Source organism: Diceros bicornis, chromosome 6 (genome assembly GCF_020826845.1).
Source record: "Diceros bicornis minor isolate mBicDic1 chromosome 6, mDicBic1.mat.cur, whole genome shotgun sequence".
NCBI lineage: Eukaryota > Metazoa > Chordata > Mammalia > Perissodactyla > Rhinocerotidae > Diceros > Diceros bicornis.
The window spans coordinates 65,950,509-65,971,348 of record NC_080745.1 but is presented as its reverse complement, the minus strand read 5'-3'; the positions used below and the strand labels follow the sequence as shown (position 1 = coordinate 65,971,348).

General features: G+C 57.4%; 1 protein-coding gene across 6 annotated transcripts in view; it reads right to left on the bottom strand.

Annotated features, from left to right (window-relative positions):
• PAX2 (paired box 2) overlaps nucleotides 1–84 on the bottom strand; it is a 77,716-nt gene extending 77,632 nt beyond the window's left edge. For 5 of the 6 annotated variants that reach the window (XM_058542695.1, XM_058542696.1, XM_058542697.1 and 2 more), the window contains exon 1: nucleotides 27–69. In XM_058542695.1, coding sequence (XP_058398678.1) covers nucleotides 27–69 — 43 coding nt within the window. Of the gene's footprint in view, nucleotides 1–26 lie in introns of all 6 variants that reach the window. The other variant, XM_058542700.1, reaches the window with a different exon arrangement.
• Nucleotides 85–20,840: the final 20,756 nt, after the last annotated feature.

Sequence of the window (20,840 nt, the reverse complement as noted above, 5' to 3'; positions counted from 1 at the left end):
GACAGGAGCCGGGCGCCGGTACTCACGGTGCATCGCGGAGAAGGGGTCTGCTTTGCAGTGCATATCCATGGGGAGGCAGAGGAGCGGGAGCAGCGCGGCCGCCGCCGCCGTGTCGCCTCTCAAACTCAACTTCAGGACTTGAGGAGAAAAGGGAGGGACGGTGGGGGGGAGGGTGAGCGGGCGCCCGGCTCCGGCGGGGCGCCCGGGGGCGGGGGGCGCCGCGCTGCGCTCCCCGCAGGGACTCCTCCCGGGCCGGCCGGCCGAAGCTTGCAACCGCAGCGGCCGCAACTTCCCACCGTCGGGGCGCGGGGCTGGGCGGTCAGCAGAACGGCCCCAGGGTGGCGGGCCGGGCCGGGGGGATCTGGGGGCGCATGGCGCGCGTGGCAGCTCCGGCCAGGGCTGAGGCTGGGCGGGGGAGGCGACTCGCTCAGCTCCCCTGGAACTCTGTCATCCGAGAGGCGGTGTTCGGAAAGGGCGAGGAGCTGGGGCGGCCCGAGGGCGCCCGGCGGGGGCCGGGCAGCTCCAAGTGCCGGTGAGTTGGCGAAGTTGGCAGAGAAGTAGCAATCCTCGGGATGTCCGAGCGGGCGCCTTCGGGAGAGGAGAGCGCGAGCCGGGCCCCCGCCCCCGGAAAAGGCAGGCGCACGCCGCCGAGGCCGAAGGGCCGGGAGGGAGGGAGGGAGCCGAGCGGCGCCGGCAGCACTAGGCTGGCCCCAGGTGGGTTGCGGCTGCGAGAAGACTCGGCCGGAGACTGGAGTCTCGGCTCCCGGTGTGTGTCTCTCTAAAAGCTGCAAAGCCCCCTCCAGACCCCCTCCCCCTCCCCGCGCTGGGAGATGGATGACTTGTCAGACAAAGGCAATAGATTCCACCACTCTGTGATTCGCCAGCGCTGGAGCCCCGAGCCTCGGCGAGGAGGGCCCCGCGCCTGTCACTCCGGTGCCGGCGAGGGGAGGGTAGAGGAGGGGGAAACGGGAGGGAGGGAGGGAGCGGGCGAAGAAAGAGGGAGGGAGGGGAGCGGGCAAGGGGGAGGGGGAAGGGGAGCCCGGGATTAAAACTACACTGAGAAATGAAACTCGCCGATAAGATAAACGTTAGATAAGGATAAAGAGCGGCCTGTCTAATGAATATTCAGGCAACGACAGAGGGCCGCGGAGCGCGCCGTGCTCGGAAGCCGGGCTCATAGTCCCAACTCACCCAGCCCTGCCATCCACCGGCTAATGCCCGCATGGTCCACGGGGCCCCGAGCCAGGGCCGCATCCCTAGTCCTAACCCTCTTACTCTCAGCTCTGAGTTCCCTTCCGTTCCTCCCTGGTTCTTCCTTCCTCTCTGGTCCTTCCCTTTCGCCTTTCCCTCCTGAGGTACCTCCCTACCCACGCACCCCCAATTCTCATTCCGGGGCAAAGTGCCCCGTCAGTTTGTCCTCTCCCGTCCCACGCGCGGCTGCGCGTAGGGCTTCCCTCGTCCTCTTGCCCATCGGAGTCTGGGCAGTCCAGAACGCTCGATTTAGAATAGAGTTGGAGACCTCCGGCAAAGACCCACCTGCCTCAGTGGGACCCAGCGGACAATGGGAGAGCCCAAGGACTTGGCTCCTGGGCCCTCCGGTGGCCGGGGAGGGGGGTGCTTGAGGAAGGAGACAGCGCAGAGCGACTAGTCTTGGCGGCAGAGGACGCGGGAGACTAGGGCTTGCTCTCCCCGGCTGGGGAGAAGAGGCTGCGAACGAGGCTGAGCGCCGCCCGCTGCCAGCTTGGCGGTTCCGGAGCTAGTGCACAGGAGGCGCAGCGCGCTGGGCCCGGCCCCGCTCCTGCCAGAGCCGCTGGCCCAGCCTCTGCAGCCGTCGCCCGCCCTGGCTCCCTCGCTCGCTCGGGTCCGCTCTCACGCACCAGGCAGGAGAAGCCCTTTGTCTCCTAACTGGTTAAGTACAGAATATCCGGGAGATCTTTATGAAATATTTTCCCTCGTCTCATAAATCATCTTGGCACTTCAGCTGATGTTTTAACTCTCCCTCCTTCGCTCCCTCCCACCGCTTCCCTGGGTCTGCGAAAGGGCGGCTCAGGGAAGCCCGCGCTGCGCTCCGGCCGCCCGGACTCAAGGCTCCTCTGGCCCCTGACTGCAGTCCCTGGCGCCGCGGAGGCTCCGCGGACTCGTGCTGCTGTCCCACTGGCCGGAGCCCAGACGGCAGCTAGCATGGGGGCCGCATCTGCCCGACTCAGCCAAGAGAAGACTCCACTGGGCCTCTTGCACCCAGGTTTTCCGAGCGCCCTTAATCGTCGGCAGGGCCGAGCTCAGCCCCACAGGGTTCTGAGCCTCCCACTTAGGGGGCCGGGTCCGCAGAGATCCTAGCATTTGCCCTTCTTCCTGGATCCTTCTGAGCCCGATCCGGTTAATCCACCTGCGCAGTAACTTCTGGGAGGAAAAAATCCCTCCCGGCCCGCCCGCCCGCCCCCTCTCTCCCAGCCCCCACCTCGACTTCCTTTGGGAGGCCAAGCTGGTTCCCTTGGGCGGGAGGTGGAAGGCGCAGGATCCAGCCCCGAAGGTCAGTCTCTTCCTCTCGAGACCTGCAGATGGCGCTCCCGGGTTTGCTTTGGCCTCACAACCCCACGAACACGCACTAACTTCGTGTGGCGAGCGAAAAAGGAAAACAAGAGTTCGCGAACCCTAAAGGGAAAGGCTCCCAGGCCTGGGAGCAAGGGGCTCTCAGGTGGTATCAGCTGGTACAGCCTTGGGCTTCCTTTAGGGAGGTAGATAATCCAGAATTGGGCTGGAGGCGGGGAGGCATCCAGAAAAGGTCTTTACTGAGAGGAGTTCAGAGCTAAAGGAGCCCTTTGCCCCACGTCTCCCTATGTTGGTCCAGGAAGTTAAGTCCTGGGGAGTCTGGACTATTGGAGGAACAAGACTGAGGGCAGAACCCCTCTCTATACATAGATTTTTCTAGAACCAGCTAGACATATCTCTGTTGCACATACAATGAAGTGTGAGTGCAGACAACAGGCATTTTCACATATAGGGCAAGAGAGATTTTCACGTTTTGTAAAGTAGGGGACTTAATGCACAAAATGTGCTGGAAGTTGTACTCACACATCTATCCTTCACATATACACCCTGAGGCGTGAAGACTCTTCCATGATAGTCCAATTCCCAGGTAGCCCCTGAGATTCCAGAAACCTCCCCTGCTCCTGGGACCCTTTCCCCAGCATTGCACTAGCTGGACGCTCACCCCCCCCCTTCCAACCAGGTCAGCCCCTGCTGGCTTCCTCCTTAGCTCCAGCCCATTTCTGGGTCTAGAAAGTCAAAGAGCAATGCTTCCTAATTAGAAATCCTTTTAGCCAAGGCTCTGCCTTCTCCTAGGGCTCCGGGCTGAAGGGCTGGCCTCTCCCTCTGATGCGCCCTTTCCTGTTCTTCCTTTTCTTCTCTATAGAGTCTAGTAGAGGAGAAAAAAGCAAGAAAGGAAAAAAGGGAAAAGGAAAGAGGAAAAGAAACAGAAAGAAAGAAAGCAACTCAACCCCAAACACAACCCGGGCTCCGACCTGTCAGGGTTGGTTGCTTTTCCCGTCTGCCTCTAAATGAACCTTTTCTCTCTGGTGTTTTCAAAGCGGCCCTTCCACCCCCCCAAGCTAGGGGCATTTACACTTCAAACAAGGTGCCCGCCTCCCTGCGGAAATTTAAAGGCAAATAAACTTTTGGGGAGTTGCTCTGATACCCATCTCAGGATTTGCTTCATTAGCCGCCTCCTTGCATCTGATCTGCCCAATAAATCTTCCTTGTGGATCTCTGTTCCTTCGCTTTCTATGCTCCTTTCCCTGCCAGGCTTGCCGGGCGCCCGGAGCACCCCCCCCCCCACCTTGCCTCCTTCCTCATCGAGGAGTTGCAGCCCGCCTGGCTCTCCGCCTGTCCCGGGCCTGCTCTGCCAGGGTGTAAGTGTTCTAGAGGCAGTGGTCCCCACGGAGCTCCGCCTACAAGTGTACACATGCACGGGTGCCTCAAGCCAAACCAAGCGCGGCTAGCACCCCAAGCTCCCAAATGCGTTTCTGGGTAGACGGCCCATGAAGTGAAGTGCTCGTACAGACCCTGTCCATCGTCCCCGCTTGCACCCGGTCCCTTCGCCACTCTTCTGCTTCTTCCCCAGTTTCCCATTTCCCGGCCCAGCGCTTTCTGCCCAGGCGAGGAAAGGCAGAGGCGTGGCCACCTCCTCGCCACAGGCAGGGCCCTGACCGGGCCCAGGCTCCCGACCTCGAGCAGTTTGGGAAGGCGGCTGGGCTGCGGGGGGCCTGGCAGGCACGCGGGAGCATCCCTGCCGTGCCCCTCCCCCGTGGCCTGGGCCTGCCTGCCTCCTTCCACTCCTTCCACCTCCTGGGGAGCGGCGAGGGGAGCCAGGGCCGGGGCTCTGAGGGAGGGGATTAGAAATGCCGAAATTAAATGTATCTCCCTAGGAAATGCTCCCCACAGCGCGGACCAAATTAAACGCATTAAAGTTCAGGGGGAAAAAAAGCTGTTTAGAACCAAGGGGGGAAAAACTAGTCCTAAGGGAAGAGAAGCAGAAACGGAGGAGGGAAGAGAGGAGGGTAGAGCAGAGCAGCAGCCGAGCTCCTTTTCTGAATTAGTACCGTTTTGGAAGTTATCACCACCACCACAAAAAAGAAAAAAGAAAAAAGTTCGTCTGACAATCCAAGTCCGGGACGGCTGCGGCCCACTCGCCCCCAGGGGCCCGGCGCGCCCTGGGGCTCATACTCGCGGCGATCAGATCCCAGGAAGCCGGTGCACGCACCCGGGCCGCCTCTCTAGCTCGGCCGGACCGGCTCCCGCCTGGCCCTTTCCCCTCCTCCTCCCCATTCTCTCCCCGCCTCTCCCCCTTCCTAGCCCTCTGGTCACGTTGGAGGATGGGTTTTTTTCTTTTTCTTTTTTTTTTGGAAGAGCTTCTGGTACAATATGGAGCACCATGGGCTGCAATTTCACACTCCACGGCACATTCCCCCTAAAGCTACTTTCTTTTTTTTTCATCTGAGACCCCCTAATTTCTGCTTCCTCGCTCCCTCCCTTGCTCCCTCCCTCCCTCCTGCTCTCACTCCTCTTTTCCCGCTTTTGTTCCCAATATTTGGGCTCCCTGCGTGAAGCCCGGGGGGCCTGACTCCGGGGGGGCCCCGCCCGCTCTGTCTGTTGGTCCTGTGGAGGCCGGGCGCACGTGCTGCGCCTTTATCCTCCCTGGCCCCTCCCCCTTCAACCCGGCTTCTCCTCACAAGAGGTTCTAGCGACCTGCCTAGCCCTTCGCAGCCCCTTGGAGGGGGAAATGACAATGCAAGGCACTTGGCCACCAAAGCGGCCTCTTAGTGGCACGGGCCTGCCAGGTGGCTGCCGCCGGTGGGCCACCCTATTAGGGAGCCGGAAAAATAGTCAAGCCAGGAGAAACTGGGCCAGCAGGTCTATAGGATAGGAGTGGAGGGCTCTGTCCAACAGAGAACAAGCTGGGGGGAGGGGGGCACAAAAGCCCCAGTGAGGCTCTGGTACTTCGGGCTCAGACCTGGACACAGCCTGTCCCCCTCACCCTTAGACACTCATGGTCCTCTGCACAGCTAAAGGGGCCACTCACTCCACAGCCCACAGGAAGGAGCGGCAGCTGCCACATGCAGTCCCTTTGCCTCTTTGAGTCTTAGTTTTCTCACCTGTAAAATGGGGATATTTACACCTGTCTTCCCTACTCCATGGAGCTAGCCAATAGGAAAGCATTTTGAAAACCAAACATTTCTATAGTAGACTAAGGAATAAGTGCCCAGTTTCTGACCCCTTAATCTTCCACAAAGAGGGAAGGGAGGGGTCTGGGCGCTTAGGCAGGGCAGAGGGTGGTGTTTTCCATCCAACTTCTATCCTATAAAGGTAACTAGAGGAGTCCTCACCACCTCCCTTCCTATGTTCCTCCCTTTCAGGATTTTTTTTCTTTTCATTGACTATACCACACCAGTACCTGTTTATCACTCTGCTTTCTGTCTTTCCTGCCACTCTTCCATTCCCACTTCTTCCTGAACCCTCACCCCACTGCACCAGCGCAGCTGCTAGAGGATCAGTTAAATCCTCCCCCTCCCCCCAACAGCCAGGTTAATTGTGGCTCTGGCGCGGTCCCCTTCGGGCCACTCTGCCAAAACCGTTGGGAGGAGCTGGCCCATTGGCGGAGACTTGGGAAGGGAATCCCGTCCAGTCCGGTTCCGAACAAAGAAAGTTGGTCTTCCCAGGACCTTCAGTCAACCTGCCAAAGCCAGAGCGGAGATGGGACGGTGGGGACAGAGGCCTGACCAAGGGGAGGCGTGGAAAGGGGGGAGAAAGGAGGGGAAGAAACGGACATGAAAGGGATGCCTAGAGAACGGAGAAGGCACCTGTCTCTGGAAGGCCTGAAGAGGCTGGTTTGGGCGAAGCGAGGTCCCCACACGACCAACTGCCCCTTCCCTTCCTCCCCAAGCCAGGGTGAGAGAGTCCGAGTGAGGCTGTGTCGGTGGCGAAGTAATGATTAACCCTCTTCTCCGCCAGGCCCCGAGCCCGCAGCCTGACCTGGCTGTGGTGGAGGGAGACACTGCCGGCGGGCCCCCGACCTCCCCGGCGCTACCCGCCACGGCCACCGCGACGAAGGGGGCTGCGGAGTAAGGGGGCAGGCGGTAGCAAGGGGCAGCCCAAAGGGAACGGAGTGCAGGGCAGGAGGAGCGCAACTCCAGATGCTGGACAGAGCAGGGGAGCGAAGTAGCCACAGCCAATGCACAAGGAAAGAAAGGGGCCAAACGCAGGCGAGGGCACGCAGCTCCGCAGCGCTGAGGAATAGTTGGAGAGGGGCGGGAGAACCCCGGCGGGCTGAGTTTTCCCGGAGTTGCGAGCAAGCACCAAATCTACTCTCGGATCCATCCGCGGCGCGCCCGCCCTCCCTTCCTCCTCTCGCAGGAGCTGTGTGGATGTGAGGAGCAGGCGGAGAACGCGCCAGAGCCGGGAGCGGGTAAGGCAGGGGAGACCCGCCAGCGAAACAGGGAAGCGAAGAGCAGGGCCGGCCAGGCGGGACAGGCTGCTCGGCGTCGCGAAGTGGCTGGAGACAAAGGACCGGAGCGGAGGGGAGAGGGGAAAACGGAGGAGAGAGGGGCTGTGAGACGGAGAGAGAACCTAGGAAAAGGGTCGAGCAAAGACCGGCCGAGGTTTGTCTACTCCTGCCGCCTCCGCCTACTCTAGCCTGGAGCCGGGACGTCCCGGGGGCTCACTCCCGCTTGGGTTCCTGGACCCTGGGCCGGTGGCCTGGGGTCGGGGCAAGGGGTGTTGTTGTGGCTGTGGGGGCCGTGTAAGTGTGTGTGCGCGCGCGCGGGCGCGCGCGCAATGGTTTAGGCAGGCGGGGGATCGCGGTGGGGAGGGGAGGGGAGGGCCTTCACTGTCGGGTTAGACCCCTGCCCGAGGTGGCTGCAAGCCTCCGCCTCTGCTCTCCGCGGTCCAGAGCCGTCCATTCCCTGGACTTGAAACAAAAGGGCGCAACCGAATTCCTTAGGAGCCAGGGCAAGGGCTCTTTCTGGAAAAAGTGGTTTGGTTCGAGACTTCAAGGGTTACCCTCATCCAGGATTATTTCTTAACTTTCTGTAACTGTTCCTAGGGGGAAAAAAAAAGATGCAAGTAAATCTCGGACAGAAAAAAGCCCGATTCCCAGTAGTTGGCTCCGCCATGTCTGGCCTGGCGGGGAGGTCTAAACCCGCGGCTAACCAATATATTGAAGAAACTGACTAATGGAGGGAGGAAGCCTCTTTCAATTTCTAAATCAATTAAGGAGAATTTCTGATGTGTCTCCTTGGGGACTGAACGACTCTTGGTGCGGAGATCGTGTGAGTGTGTGTTGTGAGGGTGTGTAAAAGGTGTGTGTGTGAGGGGGGTGGAGAAGGATGTCCAGGCAAACAGCTGTGTCCCAGGCGGGGCTGAGATACGAGCTTAGGGCCCATATCCAGCACCTCCCCCTCCTCCCTCTGCCCTCAGCCGTGGCTGCTCCGAGGCCAAGGCCTCCGCAGCCGCTTCCAGCGGGGCCGCCAATCAATCCTGCAGGTCAACACAGTAATTAATAACCGGTTGAGGAGGCCTGGCAAAAGCGGGCGGGGAGGTGTGGGGCTGTGTCTCCCCCAGGCTCTGAGGGCCCGGCGTCAGGACCAGGGAGTTGGGGCGGGGGGTCTCCGAGGGTAGAAGGAACCCTGGGAACTTCGTGTGGGACAGGGAGTGGGCCCAGGGCCCCCGGAGGGAGAGGCAGGGGACCAGCGACAGGGAGCCAGAGAGCCAGCTGGGACAGGCCAGCGGAGTAAAAGGGAGAACATCAAATAAAAGTCTTATTTTTATGGTTCTGGGGGTATAGGCGACGATGGCCAAAGACCACAATTGACCTAGTTACCGCTTGTCACTCCTTTCCCCCTTCCCCCGCCTTTTCCTGGTGGTTTTCGCTGCTCCCGAACAGGCTCAGCGAGACTAAATAAAACCCGCATCCTTGGCAAACCCGGCTGCGGCGGTTGCGCCAGAGCGTCTGCCAGGCTCGCTCGCTCGCGCCCGCGTGTCATTGCCATTTTGAACTAGCTGGATGGGGCCAAAAGGGGCACGGGGGCCGTCTAGGGGCGCGGGGCCCCCGGGGAGCTGTGCCCGGGCTAGACGTGTCTAAGGAAGAGATGAGGGCAGAGGAGAGGGAGGGGGCGGTGAAAAGAGACAGAAAGCGAGAGAGAAGGCGGCTTGAAGGGCGGAAGACTCCGGGGCTCGGTGGGGCCGCCTCGAAGGTTACGGGGGTTTCCCACTCTGAGACACAGTCCTGCCTCCTATCCAGCTCCGCACCTCCTCCCCACCCTTACCCAAGCCGCGGCTGGCGAGAGTGCGATCCTCGCACCGGCAAAAGCGGGGAAAGGGAAGGGGAAGGGAGCGCGGTGCGCAGCTGGTCTTCCCGGCCACTGCCACGCGCGCCGGGAGAACCGCTACCCGGCCAGGCGCAGGTAGGCGCAAGCACCCCTGCGTAAGCACCCTGGTCCCTTCTGGAATATCCCGAGCGCCAGGAAACTTGGGAGGAGGGCCCTGATAGGCGCTCAAGGATGCCTCCCACCGCTCTGCCTTCTCCTTCCCTAGGCGCTGGGGAGGGGGCCTGGCTGCGTCTTCTGGGACACTTGCCGGGACTGGGAACCAGGTCCACGCACCTCAGGCATTTAAGGCAGGGGAGAGCTGCCTTGGGAGAGGGAAAATGGAAAAGTGGGAGTGTCAGGAGCCTGAGCAGAGGGGACAGAGAAGGAAGAAGGGGTGGGGGCAGAAGGCGGAAGAAGGCAAAATAGATTCAGAGTGAGGGAGAAGCCCTGTGCAGGAGAGGAAGAAAGGGAGAGAGAGGTTTCAGGAAGGCCCAGCCATTACGTCTGTCCTTGGGCTGCATATTTATACGGTCGAGGGGGTGCACAGATGGGCTCTCAATTGAATTCCATCTTCAACACCATCAGAGATTGATTTTGTACTCGCTTTTAATTTTGCCATAATTAATTAGATCATTACAACTGTTTGCTATTGATCTCCCTACTTAAACCTCTGGTGCGGAGGGGTGGCCCAGAGCCCTAAAAGCCCAGGAGGCACAATTGACACTCCTGGAGGCCCAGGTTCCCTAGCAGGGACAAAGCCCCCAAGGGGGAATGGAAGCAGTCCAGGGACTGCCAAGAAGCTAGAGGGAGGGCAGTGCTGAGGGTGAAAAGAACTAGAACCTGAGCTGGTGGGGCGAGGGAGGAGATTTGGGGAAGGTGAGGAGTGAGGCAAAAAAGGGCCTGGAGTTAGTCCTTGACCTCTGTGGAATTGTTTGGAAAACTCTTGGAAACCTGATCCAACCACCTCCCTTCCCACCAATCCAAAACTAAATTTGGGTGGCTGGCTTACCGCCCCTGCACTACACCAGGATACCTAGTGGGCAGACTGAGCGAGGTTGGCAGGCCTGGAGGAGAAAGGGAGGAACAGAAAAACAGGGAGAGAACAGCCCTCTACTCCGTTAGTTTTTTGGGTAAGCAGCTTCAGATTCTTCACCCCCACCTGGGTCCCCTGAGGCCTGCCACCCCCCCTCCCCTTGCCCCATGCCTCCCTTTAGTTGTTTATTTTGGAGGCAGACCCTTCTCTCAATACAAGTTTGGCACATCTACACCAGTGCTTACACTTTGGTTCATACGCAAATACACAAGACCCTCACACGTGCACACAGCATGTCCCCTCCAGTGGCGCACATGCACACACACCCACACTCCATTCCCACTAGAAGCTAAGGTCTGCCCAGTGCTCCCAACTTGGAGGAAGTTGTGCAAAATATTTATACACTGAGGGAAAGTGAAAAGATCAAGTCCTAAACGCACAACAGAAAGGAAAAGCCAGGTTCCGCAAAGAGACCAAGAGAAGTGTAAAACTCGTGTTTGCTGGGTGGAAAGTTTTTAGTAGATTTAGAGGACACCGGGAGGGAAGGCCCAGGAAGCCTTAGTGGTGGGGAGAGGCGGTAGAGCCCCAGGACCCAGCCGTTACACTGGCCCCGCCGGGCAAACACAGAAAGAAAGAGAAGTGGAGTCTGCCCTCGGCTTGGCGGCCCCCATCCCTCTCAGATGCCACCGCCCCTTGCCTGTGGCGCTGACTGGTCGCTCCCGCTCTTACCTGCCCGGCCCGCGCGCTGTTCCATGCTCTGCTCCCCGCCGCTACCGTCTGGGCCTGGGTCTCGCTTCTCGGCTCCTCCGCGGCCCGACAGCGCGTCTCGCCTTTGCTGCCGCCGCCCCGAGATCTGGGCGCAGCCACCCAAGACCGAGCGGCTCAGATAACCCAGGCTGCCCGCCGCCTCGGCTGTGCGCTCCGCTCCCGCCCGCGCTCACACAGCCGGCCACGCCGAGGCACAGCCATACGCCGAGGAGCCTCAGGCTCTCCGCCCCGCGCACACGCGCGCACACGCACCCAGGCCCCGAGCCAGCCGCGGGCAAGCCGGCACCCGCGCTGCCAGAGGCACCCAAAGACCGAATCCCCAGCTTAGACGCCGGCACACCCTCTCACCCCACCCCCTCTTCTTCACTGTCACACGCTCCCCAGCAGCCTTACAGCCTCACACACAGGGGCGTCTTCACTCTCCTGCCCTTCCCAACTTTGTACGATTCCCCTTCCCCACCAATCTCGGCACCCACCCCATTCTCCGTTCTCGACCATCAGGCTCCAGAGCCTGCCACACACCCGCGGGTCTTGGGTCTCGGCCTCAGTTTCCAAGATCCATTATAGACGTACCCCAACTTTCTCTGGCCGCATAGTTGCTCCCTGGAGGTCCCTGTCACCAATACATTGTGGCACTGCTCACTAAATCCCTCACAAGCTCTCCTGCTCAGGATTCGTTTTTTTTCTTTTTCTTTTTAAACTTAGAAGAAACGGAAAAATTCCTGGCTTCCTTGTCCTTAAGGAGATGGTGGGGGTAAGGGAGAATGACCAGATCCCTCTCAAGCTTCTGCCACACTCACATGACCACGTGCTTTAGCCACACCATTCCACAATTTTCTAGTCCTCTCACTCCAAGTCTCTTGGACCCTCAGATTCACACCCTCTCCAGGCACACTCACACTTTCATCCCTGATCAAAGGCTCACTTCAGCTTTCTCCCTCATCATGCCTCCCAATTTGGAATTTACACCCCTCACACCTTTGTCACAAATTCTCCCTTAAATCTCTCATACACCACTTTTCTCATATGCACTCATTCATACTCCCACATCTTACACACTCACACACCTCTTAAGCACTACTGCTCCCATTCCTACCCCCCATGTACCCCTTAATAATTTACCCTACTTTATATCCCCACCCACTTGCCTGCCCTGGGTCTCCCACTCTGACACAGCCTTGCTCACAAGTGCTGAGTAACCATGAGAGGCTGTCAAGAAAAGTGCTGGGTAAGCCTTAGTGTGCAAGCAGGGGTCTGTGACTGGCCCCCTCTCTTGCACACACACAACCAGGCCCCAGGCAGAAGGGCAGCAAGGCAAGGCGGAGGGCCCAGGTCCATGAGGCCCGCTGAGCCCATCTAGGTCAGGAATTGAAGTTCTTCACTTGGAGTCCCATCCGCTTCAGCTGAAGTTCTTCTAGAAAGACTGTGCAACTAGGGACAGGAAACTGGAGGGGCACAGGAGCCCAGAGGCAAAACCTATCTCATGATCCCCAGTTTAAATTTTTAAAATTTTCCTACAGGAACGTGAATTTCTATCAGGCACATCATGGCCAAATTATCATCTTACCAATATTTGTGATTTAAAACATCAGACTGTGTGGGAGTTTCTTTTCTATTTTTTTAAATCAAACCGTGATTTTCCAATCTATGAGCACAAAAACTTAAAAGCAAAAAAAAATTTTTCGTGCTTTTTGTTATACACAGAGCAACATTTCCAAGTATAAGGAGGAGAGAGCAATATGCATAAATAAAACCCTAGTTACACACACACTCACATAGCCTCCCACTCCGTCACCTCCTCAGAACCACACCCAGTCACACATGAGGGAGGGCGGTGACCTGCTGAGTCACACCTTCACTGCACAGCTCTTTGTGCCTTTGTTTCCTCTTCTCTAAAATAGTGGTAACAATCCTTGCCTTTCTCACAGGTTTCTTACCAGATAACTTGTGTGGAAGTAATTTATAAAACAAATGTGAAGTGCGACCACAGACACATTCGCTGCTCTTGCACCTGTATTATCAGAGACAGGAACTGACACCCCAGGTTCCAGACACACAGATAGCAGGGAGGCACCCACTGGGGAACAAGGTGTTTTGAACTGGGGACACACGTACTCAGCTCAGTGTCCCTGCCTGCTCCTGAGCCAGCTCGTCACAGTTACCTGAACACAGGGCCCAGGGTTGGGGCAATGCCAGGGCTGGGGCCTAGGCCCAGGGGAAGGCAGCTGAGGCCATTGTGCTAAGCAGCCTGTCGCATACCAGAGGGATCAAGAGGAGGAAGGAGCTTTCTTAGCTCTTGGCTCTGATACTCTTGGAGCCTTAGGGACTCTGGAAGCCTGCGAAGTGATGCCAGTCAAAGGGCCCAGCTCTGTACCTCAGCCTACCTCCAGCCTCCTCTCTCAGGCTCTGTTTCTCTTTGTCCCCCAGCCCTCACCCCGGTCCTACACTGTCTCTCAGGCCCTTTTGCTCATTGCCCGCCCCATTGATTGAAAGTCTCTCTCAGGTTCTCCAAGGAGTCCCGGGAAAAATGATCCACCAGCCTATTGATTCTTCATTAGAATTACATTTTCACGTGTGCTAAATTGGTTTTAAAAGCTTTTTCTGTTGTTATTGTCTTGTCAGACCCTGTGGTCCAGGGCAAACCAAGTTTAAATGTTGTGGCTTCTTAGGAAAAAAAAAATCACCGGGGCCAGGTCTGTGATTACTTGCTTTCCTGCCTTATGGTGTCATGATGACAATTGTGATTTTGCTTAAGTATCTTTAGGAAAAGGGCCCTGAAGGAGGCTGCTCAGGACAGGCTGGGCCTGGCTGGTGTGGTGTCTGTGTGTGTATGGAGAGGGCTCTAAAGCCCCTGGAGGAAGGACACTCGAGCAGTTTTTCTTTCCTTGAAAATAATTTAGCACTTGAACCTGTATTAATTGCTTCTGGGACAAGAGGAAAGGTGAAAGTTTTAAAAATCACTTTTATTTTCTCCCTTCCCTTCTAGATTAAATAGAGGAGAAATAGAAAACACAACCCCATTTATTCTAGCTCCCTCCATTTCCCCTAAATCGCTGGGGAGGGCGTGTCAGTTTTTCAGAAGCTGCTGAGAAAGAGGTTGCAGCCTCCTGCTTTGTAGCAGGGTGGAAACCCAGTCACAAGGATGCTTTTAGTCATCACACTCTGCGCTGGGGGAGGAATGAATTCAAATGACAGGGGAGAAGCAGGAACAGAGAGGTAGAGACTCCCATAGAGAAAGGGGGGTTTGGGGAGCAGACTAGCAGAGATCAAGAGAGAGGGACAGACAAACACAACCAGGGACAGTCTGATGGACTGTTCTTTGCAGAGAAGCAAAGGACAGAAGAGGAGGACAGAAGAAGGAAAGGAAGACAGAAGAAAGAAGGAAAGAAAAGAAAAGAAAGAGAGGAGAGACTGAGAAAAGGAAATGTACAGAAGAAGGAAAGGAGAGGAAAAAAGACCAAGGCAGGCAGAGGAGCAAGCCCCAGGGAGCTCGAAGCCCCTCCAGCCCCGGCCCTCCTCCTGGCCTGGCAGCCAGCCGTCAGGCTGTGCTAGGGAGTGGGCACCGGCAGCAGCAGGGCCCAGGCAGGAGAGCCGAATGTCTCCGTGATGTGTTTATCCCCTAATCAGTTCATTAGTTATAAACAACATGACATTAGAAGTTAGGAGGCAGTTGATATTAATTTTTATTTAACTAGTTGATGTTTAATCCGTCACGCCAGGCTGGGTAGCAGCGAGAAAGATCTTCCTGACACAAAACCAGTTAGAACTTCATAAGGCGCAATCAGTGTCCGCGCGTTGAAACAAACAAGAGAGACAGAGACAGAGAGACTGGAAGAGACAGAGGCAGCCCTACTCGAGACTGAGCCTGCGAGGCGGGCGGGGAGAGAGCTAACCCGGGACAAGCGCTGGGGGGAACAGGGCTAGAAAGACTCAGAGCGCAGAGAGGACGGCTCGGCAAGGGGCTGGCAGCCCTGAACCGGGGCTCCAAGCCCAGCGCGGTCCGACGCAACAGTGGGACCCAGGCACTCTGGGATGGCCCGGGCCGGGCAAGCGGCGGGGCTGTCGGCTAAGCCTCGCCGGTGCAACCGCCAGCGCCTTTCACCCTGGAACACGTTGGGTGTCCGGCGGCCTGGCAGGAGGCCAGGGGCTAATGTCCCAGTGAGACGAGGCCCGGACTTTCGAAAACTGTCCTCTTCTAGGTCCAGACGCCGAGGACCGCCCCCACCCGCTTCCTGTTCTGCTCCAGGAAAAGCGGGCCCGGCAAGAGAGGAAAGGAGGAAAAGGCGAGGAGTTTGTGCCCAGCGGCTCAAGTTTGACACAGTTGGCAGCGGTCACAAGCCAGAGCAGGGTGTGTGTGCGTGTGTGTTGGGTTGCACGGCAGTGGCGAACGGGGAGGAAGTGAGGGACTGTCTGGGGGTTCTGCAGGCTGGAAAAGGCTTTCCCCCGAGTTTGTCAACCCCTCCACGAGCGTCCCCATATGCTGGGCTCCTAGTAGGGACCAGGCTGTGTTGATCGCGCGCTCCTCGGGTGGCCGTGCTAGGCCGCGAGTCTGAGGTCCCCCGGGCTTGCCCAGGTGAAGCCCCCCCCAACCCTGCCCCAAGCACGAACGCTCGGCTTTTTCCACCTTAACTCCGGGCACCGGCCGGGCACTGGCTTGGTCACGGCTTCCTGCGCTGGCACAAGAGGGGCGGGGGGAGGGCCGGGGCTGTAGTTTTCCGCCTTCGCGAAGGGCACTGTTTGGAGGGGCAGAGGCATCTTCGGCCGCGCGCAGACTCAAGCCGAGCATCTTACATTTGCATGTTAATCTGCCTCCACTGCGCAAAGGAAATCGCTGAAATTCCGAAGAAAATTGCCTTTCGACAGCGGTTAATAGTTAACTCAGACGGGAAAGTTCCCAGGGAAAGGCGAAAGCCGGTGCGAGAGGCTCAGGGGAGGCGGCCTGGGAGGGCCGCGGCCCAGCCCCGGCCTTTCCCCTCACCCGGCGCACTTGGCCCGGCGCGCCTCCCCTCCTCGGCGGCGCGTCCCCCACCCCGTAATTAGCATCATTTACTTCACAAAATCCTTCCTGGGAGAAATCTGTTCCCTCGTTCCGGGGCTCGGTTCAGCGCCTGATTCCGCCGGGTGAGGCGAATAAATCACTGCGGCGGCAGCGGCGGCGGGGGAGCCGGACTCCAGCCCGCCAGACTGGGGCCGCCGGAAGAACGAAAAAGTGAGAAAGAGGCGGCGGAGTCGGGAAAAATCATGCGGGGAGACGGCGCAACCCTACCCAGGGACAGCGAAGGGCCCGGGAAGGGAAACCCAAAGAAAGACAGGGACCCAGAGGCAGAGAAAGGGCTAAAATAGAAAAGGGAGCTACAGAAAAAGACAGATAGAAGAGAGGCAGAGACAGAGACAGAAAAGCGAACGAAAAGAAAGGGAAAATGAGGAGGGGAAAGAGAAGTTGGAGGAGAAGAGCGAGGAGGGAGATTAAGAAGGAGGGGGCAAAAGAATAAAGAAAAATCAAAGAAAACCAAAAGAGCAAACGCTTTTGTTTATCCACAAAAACTCCTCTTCGAGGCTCGGCAGTGAAAGCGCGCCCCGCAGCGGCCAGGGCGCGAGCACAAGGGCCGCAGACCCGGGAGGCCAGGCGGGGAGCGCAGCCTGCGCGCTGGGGGCTCTAGGCCGGGTCGCGCGCAGAACCGGACTCCAAGTTGAAGTTCCAGGGCTCAGGGCGCACAGGAGTATCTGCCCCTGGAAGGAATGGTGTTTGTGTGGGGGGTGTCATCCTGGATCCGTGGTGGGGAGGGGATGGGTAGATAAAAGGCGCACGGCTCTTTCTTGGGCGCGAGTTGGGCTCCTGGGACTTCCAGCCCTGGCGCGACGGGAGGCGGGGACCCCGGGAGGGCGGGCTTCGGTCGCTTAGCGCAGAACCACCCCCCACCCCCACACCGACCAGTGTCCCCGAAGCTAGGATCCTCTCCCCACCCCCTTCAGCAGGGCCTCGGAGAAGTCCCCCGTTGCAGATCCCCAGTGCTCGGGCCCACGAGCCGAGGCACAGCTGTCAGAAAAAAGTAACGCCGCGAGAACCGCGACACGGCGCCAGCGGAGGGCGCATTTCCCGAACTGCCTCCCCGCGGCGACTGAGAGGCACGGCGCCGATCCACTCGCTCTAGGGGCCAGGCCTGGCACTTGACTGCCCAGGCCGGGGGGTGCGGAGGAGGAAAGGAAAGAAGAGGAGAAAGAAGCAGGGGAGGGAGCCGGGGCGGTGCTGAAGAGAAGCAGAGAGGGATGAAAAGTGGAAATGCAGACCAGAGGGGAAAGGAAGGAGCAAGGGTGCTAGGGAGGGTCTCCCCTCCGGTCTGGTCTGATGAGGTCTCTGTGCGGACAAATGTGGAAGCGCCCCCTCCTCGAGCCCCTATGCTCTGGCGCCCCCAGGACGCCGGGCTGGAGACTGAGATCCCAACAAGGCGGCTGGAGGCGTCTGTGCCCGTGGGACAAGAGGGTGAGAAGTGGAGGCTTCCCTGCCGGCCACGCAGCCCCTGGGATGACAAGTGCTCAGAAAATTTCCAACCTTTGGGACTTCTGGGTCGATGTAGTCCAGCCCACTCTGCTTCTCTCCCCACTCCTGCCCCACCCTCCTACCTTGTTTGGCAGACCTGGTCAGCCACAGAGCCAGACTAGAGGAGCCGGACTAGATAAGGGGTAGCTGGGAAGACCTTAAGGAAGAAGACAGGCAGTTCGGTCATTTCCTACTTTTGCACAGAGACAGGAAGAAACTGATACCTAGACTAGAATACTTTGGGCTGGAGAAAGTGGAGAGGCAGCCACCAACTGGACCAGCTGGTAGGGCACCAGTCAGTCAGTACGACTGCATCTTATAGAGGTAAATGATGGACACTGGGGTTATAGAGGTAAATCAGACACTGGCCCTGCTTTCAAGGATGACATTCCCTGGTGGCAAAGAGAGAGCTTTGCCAAGAAACTCTGGAAAGTGTCAAGATATGGCCTGGGCTGTAGCAGACAAAGGCCCAGAGAACCTTCACAGAGGAGATGGGGTCTTGAGCAAGATGATTAGATGTACCCTAAATGCAGAGGATAGCTAGGTGAAATGTTCTCAGGCAGAAGGAGATCAGGAGCAAAGGCATGGGGGTGGGGGGCAACAACCCACCTAGCTGGGGAACTGCAAAGGATTCTGTGAGGCCAAATGGGAGTGAGAGGTGAGGCAAGGGAAATAAGGCTGGGAGGGAGGCAGGACCCAGATTAAGGAGCACTTTTGCTAAGGAGTTTTGATTTTCTCCTTTAGGCGGTGGGATGTCATTGAAGGATTTTAAGCAGGGAAGGGAAAAGATCTGATGTGGAGGGGAAAGACCATTCTGCAGACATGGACAGTGGGCTGGGGTAGACAGAACAGACACTAGGAAAGCAGTCTTAGCAAGAGAAGACGGGAGGTCTCGAAACAAACAAGTCTGAAAGAGCTAGAGAAGAGAGGGTAGATGTGAGAGATGGAGGCAGGATGGTCAGGACGCAGGCACAGATTGGGGGGGAGTGTGTGTGGGTATTGTGGGGTGAGATGATAAGTTAAGGTCTGTCTATGTCTCTGGGTAACTTTAGTGTCAACTCTGACCCCTCTCCTCACTCTCCACCTCCCTCACCTTGCAAACCCTCCCCCTGTCGTGGTTGTGGAAGTGGAAACCCACGTATCATGTGTGGAGGCAACACTTTTCTCCCCACCTCACACACCCTTACCAGACAGCCTCATAGAACAACGTGCACTGCAGAAGAGGATAACTTCTCACTAACCCCAAGATGGAGAAAGCAGCACCCAAGAGTGATCAGTGGAGCCAGGGAGTCCTGAGGTAGACCCCACCTTTCTCAGTTCTAAAATGTACCAGTTGTGTGACCTTGGGCACCTTCCTTGAACTCACTGTGCCTTAGTGTCCACATCTGTAAAATGGGGACAAGAATATTTGCCTTATGGAATAGTTGGGTGGTATTAAATAAGGGGTCTATTAACCCCTGAGACATTAGTTCATTCCCTATGCCCACCCCAGGCCCAGACCTCTGCATTCACTGATTGAGCTCTGTCTCCAGCACAGGCACAGGGTGTCAGGGGTACAGAGAGCAGTAATATAGATACTCTGGAGAAGTTGTCAATCTGGGGGGAAGGGCAGGTGCCCACTGGAGCAAGGTTAATAACAACAGCAACAAAAACTACTAACCTGTCTGAGGGCTTGCCACATGTCAGGCATTTTTTTAAGTTCTTTACATATATTAATTCCATTAATCTTCATCTACTATTATTAACCTCATTTTAAAGATGAGGAAACTGAGGAACAGAGAGTTTTAGTAACTTGTCCACAATCACACAGAGAGTAGGTGGCAAGGGTAGGATCTGTACCCAGAGACTGCCTCCATGACCTACACTCTTAAGCACATGCTGTACTGGATATTTCTAGTGCCCAAAGGGAGGTCAGAGGGAAAAGAGACACTGGCTGTGGCTCAGAGGTTGAATGGGTCTGAGAGGATTCCTTCAGGGCATCCACTGGGTGAAATCCAGGAGCCCTCCTCCCCTTTCTCTTCTAGATCCTCACACCAGTCCCCTTTTACCACTGCCATGCTCTTCTCTCTTCTCTGACCGGTGCCTCTGAACCCTGAAACTGAGAGCTGGCTCCTGTGACCAGGCCCGCCAAGTCTGTGAGGCTGCGGGGCCACCAGCCCTCCACCAGCCCTGCGGGAATCTCAGAGCCACACCCGAAGGACTGTCCTTTGTATTAGGAGACTGATTTTTCCCAGCCAGAACTTGTCCCTCTCCAGGGGCCCTCAGGCTTTTCCAGCTTCCAGGCCTGCAGCCTCAATATGGGGCTGGGGGGCTCCCTTCCACACCTCACCCCAGCTGGGCTCAGCCTCTGACCAGGCCTCAGTGGATCCTGATCCTCAACACCAGCCACAGACAAGAATCCCCTGGACTGATCCTGACGCGCCCTACACAGGCCCGGCCTGGGTCATCCCATACAGATCCCCCTGAGCTGGGCCAAACCACTCTGGGAACTGCAGAGGAGCACAGAGGACCCTACTCATGAGCCCATGCTCTCTACTGGCTCCCCTGGGTCCACACAACAGGCACTATGGCTATCATCAGAATTGACTTCACTGTGGCCAGAGAGCTGCCCTCCCCTAGATGCTGGGACCACCCTGCAGTCCCTCCTTTCTCTAGACCCATAGAGGTCTTTTTTTCCCCCTTTTGGGCAAGAGTTATCTTTGCAAAAAGACAGAATTTGAAGAAGTTCTGGAATGATCCAGATCTGTGGAGACTATCTCTGCCTTCCTTTAACCCACCCAGGTAAAGTGAGGCAGGAATGAATGTGTATGTATAGGGAGGAGGGGTGTGTGCCTACATTTGGAGGGGTCTCATTTTTGACTGGAATTTAACCAATTCCCCATCTAATATACCGAATGGCCTCTTCTAGATGACCTGTGAGTTATTTAGAATAGTCAGGAAGATATTATTCCCAAAGTGTCAGCACCATGGAGCAAAACCCTCTATGGACTTCTTTTGGGTGCCTGCCTGCCCAGTTCCAAGCCTAGTCTTTTGAAAATCTTCCTCCAAGACGGACAGGGTGTTAGGCATGATGCCAAATCACTCAGAGCAGACGCCAGGGATGAAGGTGACTGACAGATGTAAATTAGAGAGGAGCTTTCTCTCTTGCCGCCCTTTCCTCCCCCCACCCCCAGCTCTTCCTCAAGGAAAGTTGTGTAGAGGGGGGATCCGCACCCCTGAAGTGGATATATCCCCTCCGAAGGACAAGTTACTCTCTTAGTCTTAGTTTCCTCTGAGATGTAGGGAGGCTCATCCCGTCTGCACGGGGAGATGAAAGCGCCCAGCATGGCCTCCTGGCACACATGAGGACCCCCATAAATGTCATTGTTAGTATCATATGTCTTTAAAGGAGCCTGCACGGGCGTCAGTCACAGGCTCGGGGTTCACGGGCACTCCTCAACACCCGTGTCAGCTGGGAGCGGGGCGGGGGGGGGGCGGGGTGCCCTTCCTTCAGCAGAGCCGCACCTCCCCCGTCCGGGGCTGTGGACCCGCCGGTCCCCCGGGCTCAGAGCCGGACGCTTGGATGCGCAGGCGCTCGGGCCAGGCCTGGAGGTTGGACAGCCGAGTCCTATGGCAGGTAGAGGTGAGGGGTGCGCAGGTA